Genomic DNA, 20,620 nt, shown 5'->3' with positions numbered 1-20,620 from the left:
AACATTTTAATGTATTTTTTTAAAACTAGGACCGAATACTTTTAAAGTATTAGCTAAAAATACAGTATCTATTATTAATATTAAACATAACTAGTGTAATTGCTACATAATATATCTAGAACACATAATTAATAAATATAAAAAGTGTTATCACAGCTAACAGACTAATATTTGCCAAATAACTGATGACTGCATAGGATAATATTTCACAATTACTTTTAAACTCTTCCCAATAATGGGAATGTTTAATTGGATAAGTGGGATATATATGAATCAACTGATTTCCTAAATAGCAAATACTTGTCAAGCTTGGAACTCAAGAACCATAAAAATCTATTTCTGAGAATATATTGTTACCTCTCTTTTTCAAACAATAGCCAAAAACTTGGAGGCATAAATGCTTAATTCCACCAGGAAAAGGGTTTGATGATAGTGCTGGTAATTTCTGTAACTGTTACACTCATTCTTTACAAACGGTATTTCCTTAGACACAGGAAAGGACTGTGATGCTTCAATTATACTTCCAGACTTTGAACATGCAGTTAATGCCTATACTCTTTCTTAGACTTTTCTTAGAAGCTAGCAGCGCTTCTCTGAATGATATTTCTGGTATCTTCAGAGTTACTTCTTGTCTTGAAAGATATAGTCTGTTAAAACAATACTCAGCAAAAAAAATTCTCCGTTCTTAATGACCTCACACATACTTTTCCCGAGGATTGTGACATACACGTGTACTTTGCACAAATGTTCTTATAGCTGATATTTAGCTGAAATATACATATTTCCCTAAAATTAACCCAAATGAATGAAGGCATTACGGTTAAGTCACTATTTAACTGGGTATATCAGGAATACAGATTCTTTACTAGAGAATTAGGAAAACCCTTATAACCATGGCATTCATAGTCCACCCTGTGAAAGAATGTAAGCCTGCACTACTTGAGCTGTTATTCCACTGCTCATGTCGCTAAGGCAGAAGGACACTGTCCCTCAGCAGATCAAGGCATTTGGTGCCTTCCTCACAGATAACTAGTAGGAGATAGGAGTTCCTAGAAGTGGAGTTTCTGATGCTATTTTTTATCTGACTGATATTAGAGAAGAAATACCCAGTTCCATACAAAGAAACCAAACCAATAGAATATAATTTTTAAAACTCCTTAAAAATATAAACTTGAGCCACACAGAAAACAATTCTAAGTTACTCATGTTCTCTGTGATTCATGATGTGCAGTCACTAAGTGCACATCTTCCATGTGAACTGCATAACAGAAAAATTATATGTGATCTAAGAAGTTCTGCATTGTAATCTGTATGACAGTAACAGTGCTGAAAAGAATTTATGTGGGGGAAGAAACTTGATGGGAATTCAAGCACTAGTAACTATATTAGCAAGTACGACTTAAAATTAATCTACTTACTTTATAGTAAGAGAAAGTAGAGCATAGAAATGCTTCTATGAAGATAAAATGGCCTTCATTTAGTGACAGAAGCGTAATAACGATAGATAGTGGGAACTTTAATATAACACTTTCTTCAGTAGCAGGGGCAGAGCTGTAGGAATTTACTATTATTGTTTTTCTTTTAACAGTCTATTCAAACCATCTGTGTATCACGACTGCATGTTAGGAACAAATTAGCTTAGTTTCAATATTCACTGATGCATTTTATTGCATTCTGACTAAAGCTACATCTTGCAGACTTCTGAAAGTTACCCTTTAATCTACTACATGTAAAATTACATTATAAATATTAAAATATATATGACAGTGGAAAGTTATTACATTTATTCCTGAATAATATAGCTGCTTAGTCTCAAGCACGAAGTAGCAATAATTACCTCTGAGCTGTAATTAATTGGGCAAATAAATTGTTAAATTTTAGATGCTGATAAATAGGAGAAGGAAGCTAAGGAAAACCAGCAACTGTCAGCAATATTTTAACACTAAGGAATTTTGTATGAGATAAAATTACAGCAAACACATTTTTAAAATATAAACTAAACAGAGACTATGAGACAACAGTAAAACACATTCTCTTAGAATGGTTAGAATTCACGTCAATATAAGGTATCAATAACGTCAGTATTTTAAAGATTATTAGCAACACAGAAATTACAGATCGGGAAGTATGTTTAAAGATAGATATTTCTTATATACTTTCAACCAAAGTACAAATTACAGTTGAGAAGGAAGAAAAAAGAACCATCTATTACATACAGAGAAGCTGATGTACATACAAAATAAGTGAAGTGGTGAGGCAGGGAAGAGGAGAGAATATGAAAAGAATGGAAAATTAAAGAGGACACTTACTGGGGAAAACCACATCACTTTAAGAATCCAAATTGTCAAAGAAAAATTCACAACTAGGATGATAAGCAGGAGGAGAACAAACAGGTAGAGGCAACGCTTTCTCCAGCCATAAATTCCAATTTTGTAGACATATTCATTCTTCGGCCTCTCTAGGCTAGTGCCTGGTGTTGTTGTAGTGTATTGTTCACGTACCATCTGCTATGTAAAGAAAAAAAAAGGACTGCTTAGTTGTTTGAGTTCAATTAAAAATAATTATATAAAACCCCAAGGAAAATATGAAAAATATGAAGATATAATTGTAATAGCAAGTTACTAGAATCTAGAAACTCTTACGAAGTTTTACTTGCAAAGCATTTTCATCATGTCCCATTCAAATTACACTTACATCTTACTTTTTGGCACACACAATGTGATGTTTTAATATACAAACTGCATCAATTGCCATTTTCAGGAAGCTTAAATTTATTTTATCCTATATAGAATGGCAACACTTTCCTCTCATTTTTCATTATATTCTAATTCTCCCATCACAAAATATTTCATAGGATCATATCGTAATCTGTGGCTCACAGAACAACATTATTTTACTGTAAAAATAGTTACAAGCAGTAACGGTACCTTGTAAGCACAGGTTTAAAAACACTTCTACATATTCTTTCCTGAATTCAGTAATAAAATGCATTCTTTGTTTTGCAAAACTTAACTGTGTACCACTGGAATGCCAAAATATGTTAAGCTTCAGAATCAGTACATAAAGAAATGAAATGGTTCTTAATAATGTAAAGGAAATAATGATTTCTCAATTTGTCAGATATTCATATTTAAAGATATATTAGCAATAAAAACATTACTTACTGGGTTTAAACAACTTCCTTCACTTTATATTATAGTTCTTAAAGAAGCATTCTTTGAATTTAAAGAAATCTTACCAGATTGCACTTCCTTAAAACATGAGGATATTCACTAACTTCCACCTTTACAGCACAAAGAGCACCAACAATTCAAACCATTCATTAAAGCTTACCATTTCAGCTAAGAGAATAAAGTCTCAGCAGCTGAAGCTGCTTATCTAGAACAACAGCGGGCAACATCCGTCTCATTTCCACCAATATAAAACAAAAAAACCCTCCAACCATGGACGTCAAAAAGAAAATAGGTATTGTAAGTTCAAGCACTTCCCATGAGCCAGGTATATTCACAGGCATCTTACATCCAAAAACTGGTCAACTTTCCTACAATATAATGTTCCCAAATGAGAATGCCTTCAGACAGGTTTCACACAAGGTCTCCTCTCAATTCTCAATTTACTCCTGGGAATGAGATCACTGTGCTCTGCTCACACAACTTTCAAAACACGATTAAATTACATCCTTGCCCAGCTGCTGAATTACTCTAAGTTGTTAAAGAAATTCTTTTCAAGTCTCCTAAAGAGCCATCCTGTGTCTGTAACAAGCTTGTGGCTCTCAGTTCTAACCCTCATTCTTACAAAGATGTCATCTTTTGTTCCTGTAGCTTCCTATTGAACTACAAGACAGAGAACGCAATATAAGTTTACAATTGAACAGAAGTTCATGCATTATCTGTTTGCATATGTGCAGTATTCATCTTATTTCTGCATTTCCATTCAAAAATCTTTTAATTTGTTGTTTACTTATATTAAAAAATGAGACTTGATCATTGGCAGTTCATAATGTAACTGTGCTACAGCCACTATGGGACAATATTCTAATTAATTTTTTGCTGCTATCAGTCTCAGTTGCTTATGATACTGTGTACATAAATCTTTTCATCTGCTGAAAATACTGAAAACAGTATAATGATTTATTAGTGGAGAATCATAGATTCTGAAATAACTTGGCTTAACATTACTGCAAAACATTGTAGATCTACAAGATGTTACTTAATATTCACCACATGAACTACATTTGTTTAAAACTATCAGATTACATTTTTCAGTTCTGTGTATTACTCAAGCACCTAGTACTGATTATAGGATACTGTTTATATATGAATTGCTACTATTTTTTTGCTGTTTTCCCGCTAATCATTGTATAACAAACCATATCACTCACATAGAAGTTGCCCTTTATCTTAAACCTACTTTACCATGCTCTGCCAAGTAAGACAAATTGGGACATTTATACATACAATGGGTTTCATAAAATGCTTAGAAAAACCTTTACCCTTACTTCCACACAGATTTCTCCTGAACACTGTCACTTACAGGATAGGATGTAGTAACTGTTATCTGGTGACATCAACACATGATACACTTTGAGAAATAACCTGTGCAGTTCTTGCTCAGGTATAGTAAAACTATCTAATACCCTAACATACGGTATCCTCTGAGTTTCTTACTGTTTCCTTCATTACACATACTTGTTAAGTGTCAGTATACCAAGAAATAAGATGATAGATGACAGCTACAGAAATTTCCATAGTAATAGAAGCCCCCTTCACAAGACAGACTGCTTTTTTTTTTTTTGAGGAGATAAATAAAATCCACTTCTAAGAACACTTAAAAGGTTATTTCAGCAGGGCTGTGGGAAAATGGACAATTCTTCAGAAACTGCACAGTCTCATGAAGTTAGCTGAGCCTTCGACAACAAATCTCTAGCTGTGGCATCTGAGCTTTGCCTGTTCCTTGTGCTGCTGTTCGCTATATCTTCAAGGTAAATTTCACAGTAGAAACACCATTTGATAAAGAGCAAATTAATTCTCAGATCTTCACGTTTTTATGTCAGCCTCATCACAGTTGTCTCTGAGGTCTGGATTCATCTCACAATGTTAGATACCAACAATTTAGCCTTCAATATCTGAGCCAGTTAACTTGAACTTCCTTTATGGTCAATGGAGATAAACCTACCCCTGCTAGGAATTATTTATCATCTGACTTATTTTAGATGTATATTTTTGTCCTGGTTTCAGCTAGGACAGAGTTAATTTTCTTCCTAGTAGCTGGTATAGTGCTGTGTTTTGGATTTAGTAGGAAAATAATGTTGATAACACACTGATGTTTTTAGTTGTTGCTAAGTAGTGTTTATCCTAAGTCAAGGATTTTTCAGCTTCTCATGGCCAGCCAGCAAGAAGGCTGGAGGGGCACAAGAAGCTGGGAGGGGACACAGCCAGGACAGCTGACCCAAACTGGCCAAAGAGCTATTCCATACCATATGATGTCATGCCCAGTATATAAACTGGGGGAGCTGGCTGGGAGGGGGGATCGCGGCTCGGGAACTAACTGGCCATCAGTTGGTGAGTGGTGAGCAATTGCATTGTGCACCACTTGCTTTGTATAGTTTAATTCTTTTAGTATTACTATTGTCATATTATTATTATCATTATCATTGTTTTTCATTCCTTTCTGTCCTATTAAACTGTCTTTATCTCAACTCACGAGGTTTTTTTCCTGATTCTCTCCCCCATCCCAGGGGTGGGGGGGAGTGAGCGAGCGGCTGCGTGGTGCTTAGCTGCCGGCTGGGGTTAAACCACGACAATTTTAGACATCCAATGAACTGCACCTTAACTTGTCTCCGTAAAAAGAGAAAAAAAGAGAGCCTGGGATGACTTTTTCATATGTACATACCTGCATGTTTTAGACATAAGCATTTGGTCAAAATAATTCCAACCAGAAAGATTTCCAGAAGCATGTAATTTAACAAGAAGATAGGATTCTTTTGATTCCTGTTCTCCTCTGTTCCATTTTTACCCTGTTGTAAAATGTTTATTGTGTAAGTTGAGGGTTTTATACATAATGTATTATGTACTGCTGTTTAATGAGGCGAGGTCAAAATCCATTACGCATTTCACCAAAAAGCCTATGAGTTTTGTGATTGTTTTCAGCCCTTCAGAAATTCCACATGGGACATCTCCCAGCACAGCATTGTTCCCTGTGCAAATTATTTTCTCCCGACAGAAAACAGTTCTGTTGTTCCTGAGCATTATTAATACTGCCAAAAATTGCTTTGGTCCTAGCAAATGGGTAATGCTGGCCTAGACAACTGACTGCTTTGAAAAGGATTAAATTTTTCTACTTAATATAATATTTCATGTTTTTTAAGAGAATTAGTGGCCCAGTACCAAGTAATTACAGGGTAAATCCTTTAAGAATTGATACTGTTGGACTGTTTCTTCTGGAAGAATCAACTTTCCATATTACTGACTTACATGTTCACGAGCTGAAATCACATAGGAGAATAATCTCAGACCTGTCTGGAGAAGTCAGAGAGAAATTCTTTTATAGGTGTGGGCTGTTTTAGGCAGCTGGGCTGAAAGGAAAGCCTTAGACAGGCAGATCTCATAGTTGGATGGTGAAGTCTGCCAGGATTCAAGACAGACCCTTAGAAGGGAAAAAACAGATATTTAGTACTATGATGAAAAATGTGATTTGTAAATGGAATAACCATGAAACTGTAAGTTGGTTGTGTAGGAGCATACTAAGCAGACACCAAGAAGGAAGCGGTTACTTAGACACCTGGGTGTACACAAGTTAGTTGGAGAAGCAAGAAGTTTGCACAATGAACAATGACTTCGGTAACTGTTATCTTTATATTCTTTTACAAGGAGGCAGCACGCAGTGACGAACTACAGAGAGTAAGAACAGTCCTAGCAACCTATAGTGCAGATAAAATGGCAATTTAGTTGCAGAATGAAAATTCTGACATCATTCAAATGGGCCATGAAAACATGTATTATTTGGATCATGTCAGCAGTACCATAATAAAAAAATCTTCTACTTAATTGGAAGTGGAATTTCTTGGTGTTCCTACTCAAGGGCCCACACAATCAGAAGTCAAATAAGATTAAGGTCAACTACTCGCATACTCCTTACAGATTTTTGCATATGTTGCCATAATTCATGGGAACAAGCTCTGTCATGGTGGTTTGCCATTTGAAAGTATTTTCCAGTTGTCATAATCTCTTTTACTGGGATTCATTTTTATCCAATTACTTCTTGCCCATTTGCTGGTTTAAAATAGGTACTGAATGCTAATTAGCTGCCAAAAGATTTGTCATAGATTTTAAATGATGGATATAACTTGTGAATTACTTGTACACTGCAGATATTTTGACCATGTGAGATTTTCTCATGTGTTCAGGCATTACTTGTGTTTCACGTAATGCGTGAAATTCATGCCTATAGGTATACACACATGAGCTGCCGATGAAAGAGCTGTATGTTCTTTACATTGTGTTACTAAAGCTGCCCTCTAAAAATACGTAGCCATGACAGAACATTTCCCTGGATCTATGCCACCTTTTCCCATGCAAGACTTGGAGACTGGCCTCTCTGATTTGCATGATTCAGAGGTCCAGGAGATTTTTATATTAATACCTAGATATTGAAAAACTGTTCATCAATAATGTTACTGTTGGATTTAGGTTAGTTAGGGCATCAAGTTAAAAAAGCTATTCTGATAGCTCTGGAATATTCAATTAAGACAGCCATGTTTTGAAGAAGGAATTTGCAAACTTATCATTAAGCCTACTTGGGAAAGCAAGCCTGCTTGTTAATCATATTATTTTCAGGAATTATTTATCTGTAGGAATTACTGAAGACAGAATACTATTTCAATTAAAATAAGTAATCTCAGTTTATTTCAATTATAAAAATATGTTTTCACTGTTTTTGTTCATAAATGGCTATGTTATTTTCTTGAACGTAAATAAAACTCTCCTTAATGCACAGTTCAGAACTGTATTACTCGAGTACTTTGTCATGTTGTCATAAAGCAACTAATAAAAATAAATTACTAGAAGGCATAATTTAAATATAAAACTACTTAGTTGGTTAATACTAATAACCAACTATAATTCCATTAATAATTATATAATTATTAGCATTTTATATTTTTGGACTGTTTCCAACTGCGTTGGGATTTTCAGCAAAGAGACAAAAAGCTTAGCACTCAAGAGAACCTTTTCAAATGACAGTTAAGAAGAACTGGTGAGGTTTCATGAAGAAATTTGCACCACTGATGCTCATACTATACACATTCTTTTGAAAGGGAACTTCAGTCATCAGTGTTTCTATTCTTCTCTCTTTACATGAAGTATATTCATTCAGATGCAAGAAAATTCACAGTATGTATGGGGATGAAAGAGGTGATAGTGCTAAACTAAAACAGTTCAGTAGAAAGATCATTTTAACCATTTAAACTAAATTCTTGTGCCATTATAAACAAACTGTAAACTGAAATACAACCTGTCAACTTGGGCAAGTGAGAACCACTTTTACGATCTGCATACAGTATCTTCATGGAACATTATGTTCATTAATGTTGTTTTTATATAATGCATTGGGCTAGATGGGTATTATTATATAGTATGAACATCAGAAGTATATTAAGACTTCACACTTCGGTGGCCTTCAGGCATGCACACTTTTGTCTTTGTGGAGGACACAAGCAGTCCACTGATTAACCTACAGGAAATAGGTGCAGCTGGAGTATTTTCCTGACAGAGGAAAAACAGTTGAGGCAAACCTGTTGTTCAAAGAAAAAAACAGAAAAGAAGGGAAACTTTTGGAATCCATATGGAAAAGCTTTCAAGACAAAATCAGAAAGGCAGGGAAAACTCAAACTCTCATGGCTAGATGAAAATTTTCTAATTCCTTTCAACCCTCCCTCATTCCAACATACTGTATTTAATCTTGGCCAACCTTGCTTTGCTGAGATTTGTGTATTATATAGTATATTACAGTTTGAATTGTAAACTAGTGTCATCAGCTAAAAAGAGCTGGATCCCTGCAGCGTAATTTGTGGAAACCACAAAGAAATTCATATGGCCTAGTTAACTGTTTGCATACCCCGCAGTGCAAATTTACATAATAACTATGACACAGTCACAATTAACAGATTTGCACATTTTAATTACCACTGCAATAGTTGAAAGGTAGTCACTGACAGCATAGGATGAAGTGCTATATTAAAAATGATTATTTGTGTAATATCTGTGTACTTTTGAATCGCATTTACAGTAAAAGTGTTTTTAAAACTTTTCAATCTTTCAACTTGATTTATTTTTCCTCCTTTAACAAACTCCCCAAACTTCAATCGGATCAGAAAAAAGTCATTTTCATGATACTTCCTTCAGAATCAAGGATTTGCCAAGCAAAAACACTAGACAGATTTTTTTGTAAATTATTTTTAATTTTTGCATGTCTTTTACATTTTAAGAAATAGCTAGTTTCTTTTATAAGAAATCCCATGTCTTTCACGTAAAATGCCTTAAAATGCTTTTATTAAAAAGAAAATGTGAACTTTCTCTCTCTGAAATTCAGTCACCATTACAGCTTGTCCTGGTTTCAGCTGGGATAGAGTTAATTTTCTTCTTAGTAGCTAGTACAGTGCTGGGTTTTGGATTTAGTGTGAGAAGACTGTTGATAACACTCTGATGTTTTAGTTGTTGCTAAGTAGCGCTTATCTTAAGCCAAGGACTTTTCAGTTTCCCATGCTCTGCCAGCAAGCAGGTGTGCAAGAAGCTGGGAGGGAGCAGAGCCGGGGCAGCTGACCTGAACTAGCTAAAGGGGTATTCCATACCATGGAACATCATGCCCAGTATATAAACAGGGGGGAGTTGGCCGGGAGGGGCGGGTCATGGCTCGGGAACTAACTGGGCATTGGTCAGCGGGCGGTGAGCAATTGCATTGTGCATCACTGGTTTTTTTCCTTTCCCCCCCGCCCCCTTCCTTTTTTTGTTGTATTTCTTTTCATTACTATTATTATTATATTTCATTATTACTATTGTTAGTATCATATTTTACTTTAGTTATTAAACTGTTCTTATCTCAACCCACGAGTTTTACTTTTTTTTTTCTTTCCTTTCCTCCTCCCCACCCCACTGGGAGGGGGGAGGGGGAAGCGGCTGTGTGGTGCTTAGTTGCTGACTGGGGTTAAACCACGACAGAGCTAAGTTTCCTTGAGTGACCTTGAGTACTGTAATGTGGAAAAAAATGTAAAATCTCACAATTACCTGCTTTCCTGAGATTTCCAACATATATGTTACTCTGTCTTGGTAGACAACAAAAATCTTTTCAAGAACACAAAGAACTTAGAATAACTGATGTAGAAGTGATAGGATGATGATGTGGGTGAGACACCCACATCTAGATGAGTGTCTCATCTGCAAGGCTACTGGCTAGACCTCATGGAGCTCTCATTACTATAACTTATTTTAGAAATAAGTAATATTTCTAAAGTAATAAGTTCTCTCTCAGAAGAGAGAAAAGAGCTGTCTGTACAGCCATTGTTTTCCCCTAACAATGAAAGACTGAGATCCAATAATGGCATCAAGATCATTTAAGTGTTTACACAAAGGACTGCAAGTCCACCAGGAGAACGGAAGATACCTAATGTATTGCAGTCAATATCAGAACAGAAATTATTGCAGGCTCTTCTGGCTGTGAGGTTTCTCTCCCTCTCTCTTCCTTGGACTTAAAAATACTTTACATGTGAAACAGAAGAGAGAATAGATTCATTCCACTAGATCCCTCTTTTTCTTTAATTGTGCATTTAACAAAATATTTATAATTAAGCTAGGTACAAACTAAATGACTCATGAGTCATTTAAATTCTTAGTTAAGGCTTTCAACTAATACAAACAGACACAGTAGAAGGAGACTGCTTAATCTGTTTTTTGTCTTCTACAGTATGACAGAAGACAGGAGTTTGTTATGGAACAATGGTATACCTGTGTTAATGCGTTCAATTGTTCATGAGGTGATGAGAAGTAGTCTTTGATTTATCACGTAACAGTTTTCCCAGAACAGAATCATAGAATCACAAAACATGAAAGTTGGAAGGTATCTCTGGAGATCATATAGTCCTACTCCCTGCTGAAAGCAGGGTTAACTTTGACATCAGAATTGGTTACTTGTTGGGAAAAAAGGTGCAACCATACATTATCAGGAATTTATTTTCTTCAATAGCCTTAGCATCTCTGAATAGTCCTGCTAAACTTTGATTGTCTAGAGTCTCTGTGGCAGCCTTACATGCAATTTGAAAAAATATTTATGTTTTTTTTCAAGTTCTTAAATACTGCTTGGACTCCTCTACTGTGCTGTTACATTTGGCCTATTGGAGTTTTGATACTTTTTACCCCATTTCATACAACTAACATGTTTTTATGAATACCTTGCCGCTTCTAACAACTTCTCTTGTCCTCTTTTTAGCTATACTGGTTTAGCCATGTCTTTTAAATATATATTTACCCTGAGCATATAATATGATATTTTGAAATAGTCACATGCAAAAATTTGTTTCCTTTTCACGGGCTGCTTCCTTTTTACATAATGCCCTTTTTAAAGTTAAGAACAATGACTAAGATTCTTCAGCTCTCATTACTCTGTCAAAGATATTTACTCTAACATCAGCACGGCTGATGTTACAATACACTCCTTGACAACAACATGAAAAAGACCTTGTGCACAGCTCAGAATTAAGTCAGGAAATGACTCTGCTTCCTGAGAAACTGCTCCCCAAACCAGTCATTTATGGGATCTAAAAATGTGGTCTGAATGTTGGACCTAATTATGACATTTATACTACAAAGGTAAAACAAAAAATACAATTTCCTCGCATAGTGTTTCTGATCCACTAGAGCAAGTCACAGTTATTTTAATCACCCTGGTCACGTCATTGGCAATATAGTCTTTAATATTATTAATCATATTTATACTGTTAATAATATTATTATTATTCTGTTTAGATTGCACATTTCAGTCCATAAGCATGTTGGTATAACTACTGAGTCGTTGATACAACTGCTTTATCAATCTGTCTTTACAGTAAACTTCTGTTAACACATGGCACCACTTGCATGTCCTTTTCTGTCTTTCCCATATGTTTTTAACTTGGTGTTACCCACTGACTGCTTTCCTTCTGTTATGTTTTCAATATGACTATTCAGGTTCATTTAGTTTCTTAGCTTCCTTAAAGCTAAGCATTTTAATTTTCCTATCTTATTTTGAGGCTCTAGAAACATGTATAACTTTCCTTATTTCCCAGTCTTCTACCTCCAATTTAAGTGAGACTTTGTTTGTTCATCATATTCTACTGCCAGGTTCTTTTTTATCCTGTAGCTGGGGATGTATATTTTTATGACTTCACTCTTCATATCGTTCCAAATGTGCTCCTCTGCACTATTCAGCTTTCCCTCAACCTTAAGTTTAAAAAGCTCTAATCTTTTTAAAGTGTCAGGTGCCTGGTTCCATTTCTGTTAAAATGATATAATTCCTATTATTGGTTCTCTCTAGTTCAAAAATATTCCCAGCTCCTAATGAATTTGAGCCCCTTTCCTTACTCATATTCTTTCCACATGGTCTTGCATGTAGTAGATAAAAATATTTCAAAGATTGCTACCATGGAGGTCCTCGTCTTCAGTTACCCATATCTCAGTCTAAGCTTTGCCTTCAGAACCTCTTTGCTAGTTTTCTAGACTCTCAGTAGCTTTAGTGGTTCCCTCAATTTCAAGATTGCAGACTTGCACCCTCTCCTGGGTCTAGTTGACTGAATCAGCAATTTTCCACAAAATGCTGCTGCCTTCCTTTACCCATCAGCCAAACAGAGTTTCCTAAATACTGATACTAGGTATAAAGTATCACTAATGTTAGTCAACTTAAATCCAAGTTACTTGCTGAACAGCAGGTACAACTACTTCTGATACAGCCTCCCCTGCCTTGCATACAGTGCTGGAATTACCAGTGCTATAACTGCATTCAGAGTCAAGAAATGTGCTGCTTTCTTCCATCTTTGTTAAAATTCTAGGTATATGGCTCCTGCAGATCTGAAATCCAGCTGCAGTAGCCAGATTTGGTAAGAAAGGAAGGAAGGAAAAAAGATAAATTAGCCAGCTATGTATGGAGCAGAGTTTAAAATGCGGTTCTGTTGCAGTCATAGAGGGATATTTTATTCCTGTTCACTTGACTAAGATTCTGTGCTTAATGAGAAGTTCTGCTTTCAGCATAAAAATACACTACATTTCCTGGACCTGCAGAAAGTTTCATTCTACTTAAATGTTACTAACATATATACAGATGAGATGACTTCCAATTTAGTATACCAACTTAAATTTTCTTCAACGTGACCTTCAAACTCCTCAAATTTTCTTTCCTTCCTCCCGTCCCCCCTCCCCGCCTAACTTCAGGACTGTACTAATCAAGTTTGTTCTCTATCCCAAGACACTGCTTAGTTTAACTACCATATTTGATGATATTTGTGCCGAAGTTGCCTTTTTGCAGGGATGCAACTCGTTTCTTTGAACACTGACCCTGGTAGCTGCCTGTCTAGGAAATCAAAAGGTTAGAAAAATGAATGAATCAGCCAAGATAACACATGCAGAACTTCCCTGACATGTTCCTTTTTCTTTCTCCCCTCCTAATAAGGGACTACTTTAATTTAAGGTGCTTCTATTGTCTTACAAATTGAGGTGGGATTCGATTAAATCATTCCAGCTCTCAGTAGCATTTAAGCATGCAGAAACATTACAGTGGGGACTCTGGTATCAGTAATATGTGTTAAGCCTTGCAGGACTCCTTAGCATAACTTTCACTTCCTCTTAAATGGAGGAGGAGGAAATCAGGGATCTACACTTGTTCACTTCCCAGCTACAGAACATGCTATACACTGGCACTACCTCCCAGTCAGGAATTCTCTACCTGGGCAGCTTCCAGAGATTTATGCTCTTTTGCAAGTTGTCTGCTACTCCATGATTCCTTTTAATAATATTTTAGGGAAATACTGCTTATAGTTCACCCACCTGAAAGAAGGTCATGCTGGATGTCATCCTGAAATTAAGAATTCTTGTCTTAAAGTATCTGCTCAGGATGGGAGAAATCCAAGGGACCCTAGTGTAGTCCATTGAGACAATGGGAGTCAAATTCAGGGTAATAGTCAAGCCCAGATCCTAAAAAGCTCCTTAGCTCAGGATTCAGCAATAGCTCAACTGAAAATGTGAATTCCAGCTAACTCCCAAGCTTGAAGTTGCTTTCAGATTTTCTAGTCTAGGGTAGTTACATACAATGAGTTCAGAAGTCATGCAAATGGCTGATAGCAGTGAGCAGATAAAGACTGTCAATTCCACTGCCTTAACTTTCCTCCTTCACTCCCTGACTTGGTGCATTTTCTCCTCTCCCCTACTCATAATGATGAACAAGTCAAGAAGGAAAGAAGTAAGATTTCTACCAAAGAAGGAAGGACGGTGCAAGGATGGTGTGACACAGCTTGCAGGGTAAGAAGGACAGGCAACTCCCATTGCTCATGCTGGGAAGGGATCCCTGAAGCACAGTGAAGATACTCCCTTAGTCACTATCTCAGGAATATCTGCTCCACAAATTGACGCCTGAAAGTTAAACATAGCAATTCACACACATTTATTATTTTAGCCGATAAGAATTGTACAGTTCTGCACCTTAGCAGTGCCTTCCAAATACTAGAATGAATCATAGGGGGATGATTATCCATTCCTTTTTCATTCCTTTTTCTCATATATGAGTGGAAATAAGAATGAAATATGAATGCAGAAAATGCTACTGTTTAAAAAATCTTTCTTGGTAGTGCTAATAAGCCTGTTTTCTGTAATTAAAACCTCAAATGTATTCCTGAATGATAAATAATAATTTAATACCCACAATAATACCCACAATAATAAATACCCTTCTTAATCAATAAACAATGTATTTTGACATGGAAGTTACAAAATATGAACAATGAAAGAAAACTAAATGGACTGGAAGAGTGAGTAACACCATAGTTAAATCCAACCCTCATGTTAAGAGGAAGTGTTTAACTGCCTGCGTTCATACAGACAAGTCTTTAAATGATTAGCTTGAGCTCTGCAGCACCTGTCTTGAGATTGATGGAAGAAAGGAATAATTTTAGGCAAGGAATGCTGAGAGCTATCTTGTCCTTATGGAAAGGCAAGCAGAATTGCCCTTCTTCCTCTCCTTAAAATTTAATAAAAATCCTGTCTTTATGGAAAATAAGAACAGTGCGCATTTAGTCTACTGTGTAAAGGGCTTTCTCACTAAAAGGACAAAACAAAATTAAACACACAGGGATGACTTCAGGATCTAGTAAGTTTTCCATCCATAACTTATAAAATGATAGTCTTTACAGGGTTATAAATTACACTGAGAGCTGAATACTGCATCCTCTCTTATTCTAATAATTTGATCCTTCAGGTATCAAAGGGCTTTTCTCCAGGTGAAAGTGGAAGGTTTCCCTTCGGGTTGTCATTCTTTGCAAGTAATATAGCTTTATAATGCAATCCAGGTATTATCTGACACTCCAAGAAGAGAAATGCAGAGAAGACGGCTGACAAATTTACAGAACTTTTACTATAATCTACGAGAGGTAGGTTTTGTTCACTAGGATTTTAGTTCTTTTATCCAGTGACAGCTAAATGATTTCCTTATTCAGAACAGACATGCACATTACATTGGATGCAGATAAGGCCTTTCTATTCAGTCCTTATTATAGTAATTTACTGAAAAAGTCTGGCATTGAATTCTTAAGGTTGCTTGCAAGTAACTTGATGAACAAAATTCTGAATAAAATATCAAATCACAGAATTTTGTATAATTTCAGATATGTAAATTCCAACAATTCTTTTAGTTACCAGACAAGGCTGTGATAGTTACTGTCTACAGTATATAAATTATGTTCTTATGATATGTGATCTATCCCAGACATCAAATTTAAAATGATTATTAAAAAAAGAATTATATCAGGCAACACAAGAATCAGTTGAAACCAGAAGTTAAACATGACAATTGAAAACACATATTTAGTCAGACCAAGATTTAGCAACATATTGCTGTATATCTATCTACCCAAGTCAGTCAATAATGCAAATTAATAACAGTACCAGCAGCTGTCAACACAATTTGATATAAAAAGTTTATTAGTTTCAGTACTTACCAACATCTTTGAAAGTACTCTGAATTTTTAATAATTATAGGCATCAAAATTCAAGGAAAATTTTTTTTTAACTGGTTAACGTTCATGGCAATAAAGGAAAAAAAAGGAGAAATAATTCAGCATGAACTAAGAACTAGAACATCCTTCTAATGTATCTAAAGGTACTTCTTAGGATACAGTTGTATCATTGCAAATTCTAGGAAATTGTTAAAGTATTATATAAAAATTAGTGATCCTTTTTATTTATTGATCTGCTTCTTCATACATTAATAATGTTTCTAATACTGATGTTCAAACTGTTCTCTTCTGATCTCTAAGATCTATTATTTTTGTAGTTCCACAGTACTTGATAGTGAAGTGTTTACTAAATGAGTGAATGCAATTTCTTACAAGTCAGCTCTTCAAGCATTTAAGTATAGAAGAAACAACTTCAGTATTTTTTCTGTAACAGAACACACTAAACCCCAGAAAACTAGCACTGCAGCAAATGGGAACGTTGTAGTCTAACAGCTAGTAGTTTCTGAACTACACACAATGAGATATTCTATGCAAAGAACACAAATTAGCTCACAAGTCAGTCCTCCTCTCTCCTAAGAAAACTGACATTCAAAAATAGATGATGTAATTACAGATCTATGGAGAAAAGGAGACAGGAACAGTTCTTTTTTTTGCCAGTCCGCTGATCCCTGCTTGACGCCAATCAACATAGCCTGTACATGGGCTGGAAGGCTTGGGTTTTCGTAATTATTCAAATCAGACATTTAGCATTGTCATTGCTTTATTATAATTAATAAGTGATAGTATGGTTGCGCCTTCTCTGTTTTAGAGAATAAGGGAGTTTAACAGTATGGATGCCAGCCACTCTATTCCTGTTGGACTCTTCCACAGGCACATTTAAATTAGCAGTACAGATCTAGCTCTTTTTTTGGATTTTTTTAAACTTTTAAGTACTTGACTTTGCTACCGTTAGAATGCTCTGAAGTGTTTCAATTTCTGTTTTATGTAACTTCTTAGATAAAAACAACCAACCAACCAACCAAACACACTAAAGAACAAAGAAAGTATGACATACTAATCACATTGAACTGACCCATCTGCAGAGTCATCATCTTTAGATCTAGCACACAGATCTTGGTAAAACTGGTTGCAGTAGTAGATGTTAGTGCTCTCTATGGACCAGCACTAGGAGAGAATGAGATATTGTGGCAGCGCATTTCCTACTTATTTTTTTTACAGTGGGACAGTGATAACACTAAGGAACCGCAGATTCCCTTCTGAGCATTGGGTGGAAGTGTCTGTCCGTCTGTCCCAGAAACTGGATCGGCTCTTTCCATGTAAAACTATCCTTATCTCTGTTCTTTGTTTTCCCCTTCTCCATGCAGTAAAGTCTCAATTTCTTACTTATTTTAGCGAGACCTAGTCTCCTTTCCTATTAGCTGCATTTCTCCCAGGTTTTGTTAAATCTTTCTCTTTCCCTACTTTCTTACAGTCTTAACATCTTTCTTTCACCCCTCATACAATCTCAGTCTTCCTTCTCATCTCTCTGCCTCTTTGCCTCCATACAAGTTTCTGACTCCTTTTCTCAACATACTTGTCCAGCTATGTCATGTTTTCATTTATATCTTAAAACATGTCCTCTCCTTCTGTTCCTTTAATCTTCACATTTATTGGTAATTCCAGTCTTTGTCACATCTGTCCGTAGGCTTTCTCCCAGATAAAACACTCTTGGCTGACCAGGCTCAGTTCTTGTTTCTCTTGAGAACCGACCCCCTGTCTCTATCTACTTCTTTCCTCTCCTTGTTTGGCTTTTGTTCCCTCTGCTTTAAAATCCATCTGCCTTACAGAGACCAGCAGAGGTGTAGGAAAACATCTCACTGAGAGTATAGATTCTTATGGGAGACAAGATCTCAGTGCTCATTTCCCACTTCCAGACCCAAACCTATTGTAGGGAAAATTGTACTTCATCTCTGTATTCCTGACAGAATTATAACTAGTCATTCTGTGGTGATGGCACATTAATCCGGTCTGGAGAAAAGTTGGAAGAAACTGAAGTATAAGCAGAAACTTAAAAGACTGGCTGAAACATTTCTCTCAGGGATGCCAAAATAACTGTGATTTTTAGGGTTAAAAAATTAGTTATGTTTGGACAGATTTTTACAGGGTCATAAAATGCATACTTTGTCCAGTACATACCATCCGTGATTTGCTGACCCGGGCCATTTTTTAAACCAAAAATTTTCCCACCTTACATCTAGAATAGTAAACTAAGCAGGGTCAAGGTGTGTGCTGTGAACATCCGTGCTATGAACATCCGTGCTGTTTCACTGACAGCACGCATCCTGGAATAGCTTGGCCTATACCACCTGGCACTCTGCCAGACATGGCCACAGCCACTTTATGGTCTGGGGATAGCATTGAGGAGGGCTCCCAAAAAGGCACTCTGTTTTGCTGGGGATGAGAGTTAGTTATACAGATGCAAGCTGTGTCATGCCATTTGCTGAGGATTAGCCTTTGTTAGCACATATGCGACTCACTAAAAAAAAAAAAAAGAATCCCAAAAAACTCTGCTCAAATGAACATCATCCTCATTTTCCACTTAACAAAACTACTTCTCCTCCATTGGTTTGTGTTAATGAGAGTTTGTGATACCACTTAAGTGATCTCAGTTAAGTATATTGGACAGAATAGTAACGAGTTCTAAAATAGTAAGCAACAATCATTTTCCTATATAGATTAAATTTAATGGACATTTCACTTTCTTTTGAGATTACCAAGACTATAGAATCCCTGTGTGGTGAACAAGAATGCCATCTGTTACACAGTTTCAAACCTACTTCTCAGAAAAATGTTTTTGCTTTTATAAAAGGGAATAATTCCTCATTTGAAATAGAAAAAGTTTTATCAACTTGTGACAGTCCAGAGGAAGTGAACTGTTTTGCATCATGTGGTAGCTCCATTGGGCTATATAATGTAACTACAATTTATGTTTTTACTTAAATTTGCATGTGGGCACAAAAGATGTAATTTTAACTGACAAAAATTCTGAAATATGCTCCGATATTTATAGGTTCATTTTTCTTTCTGCACTGCTACAGCCTTTTCAATAACTACTCCAAATTGTAAATTATTTGAAAATTCTACCAAAGGTAAAACATACTTGTGCTCTTTAAAGTTATGTTTCTGTTTTGTATTAGAAATTGGAAGCCTGGCAAACAATTTGACATTTCAGACATTTAATGAAATTCAAATTCTTACTCTTGATACCATATTTTTACACCACAACCTGTTGTACCTGCAAAAGCAATACATTTAGATCTGGAAGAAAGTGCCACACAAAAAATAAGGACATGTGAGCCTGCCATTCATGTCCAGACTGCTCTACAGAACTATTCCTGTATTCTCAAGTATACATTAAAATCTTTGCTGTCCTCCAGAGAAAATCTCTTTCACTTGGATTTACAATATCATTGGCAAGTCCAGAAAACTACAGCGCTTGTGAGACAACTACAGAAAATATGTATTTTTAAGACATTGCCTTTGCTCTTTAAGCAAAACTGTTTCATATTGCATTACAATGGACTAGGAAGATGTCCACAATACCTTTGGAAGTCTAAGCTTATGGGACATTATACTCCTATTTAAGGGCTGTAACTTAAAACATTCTTTCCCAATTGCTTGCAAACATCTGATGGTCTCTGCCTACTTTACATTTTACTTATTCATAAGAGACTCTTCCTTTAAAATCCCTTTATAACCATTTACAAACAGAATGAAGGTCACATTTTGGCTTAAACTGACATCATTGTTCTTTTATTTATTCAAAATATCAAGATAGGGATAATCTGCTTGGGGGTATTCTACCCACTCTGACAATGCTGCAATTCTGTTCGCATACAAAAATTAATAGGAATTGCATAATATTTGAAGATTTATGTGTGTTTCTCATCACTATCCTACTCCGTACTCCAGCTCTTGGAAGAATGGACAGTGGGAATATATTGTTGAAGCAAAGCTAGAATCATGCAGTTAGCAATACCTAAATATATTGGAAGCTCTTGGGGCAGAAAATTAAGATGAAGCCATGTTTGATGCTATCTTGCTTCTTTTACCAAAAAGGCACACAAAGAACTTTTTTCCTTTTGAACATGAGTGAATACCATCTGGTCCTGGTGACAGAATAATTATTAATTTTATTGATTTGTCCCAAAATATCTTCTACTGATTTTTTCATTTGGGACATTTCCTCAGAGTCATCCTCCAGAAAGAAGGGTTTTTCTTTTCGATATCTCTGTTCAGGCATGTAAAACATAAATCTTCAGTGTATATCAAGTATGCAAAGGTATATTATTAATATACACAAGTAAATACAAGTCAATAGAAAAAAAACCACAAAGG

The 20,620-nt window shown here is 35.8% G+C and overlaps 2 protein-coding genes across 2 annotated transcripts in view; one reads left to right on the top strand and one right to left on the bottom strand.

Moving 5' to 3' along the window:
- Positions 1–20,620, top strand: part of MIPEP (mitochondrial intermediate peptidase) — a 659,177-nt gene that overhangs the window by 358,661 nt on the left and 279,896 nt on the right. The gene's annotated exons all lie outside the window — the stretch shown is intronic.
- Positions 1–20,620, bottom strand: part of SGCG (sarcoglycan gamma) — a 151,309-nt gene that overhangs the window by 69,700 nt on the left and 60,989 nt on the right. The window contains exon 3 of the mRNA XM_050911847.1: positions 2,310–2,507. Within this exon, the coding sequence (XP_050767804.1) occupies positions 2,310–2,507 (198 nt within the window). The remainder of the gene's footprint in view (positions 1–2,309; positions 2,508–20,620) is intronic.

This window comes from Gymnogyps californianus, chromosome 1 (genome assembly GCF_018139145.2).
Source record: "Gymnogyps californianus isolate 813 chromosome 1, ASM1813914v2, whole genome shotgun sequence".
Lineage (NCBI taxonomy): Eukaryota > Metazoa > Chordata > Aves > Accipitriformes > Cathartidae > Gymnogyps > Gymnogyps californianus.
The sequence above is the reverse complement of the archived record's forward strand: the minus strand, read 5'-3'. Positions and strand labels throughout refer to the sequence as shown.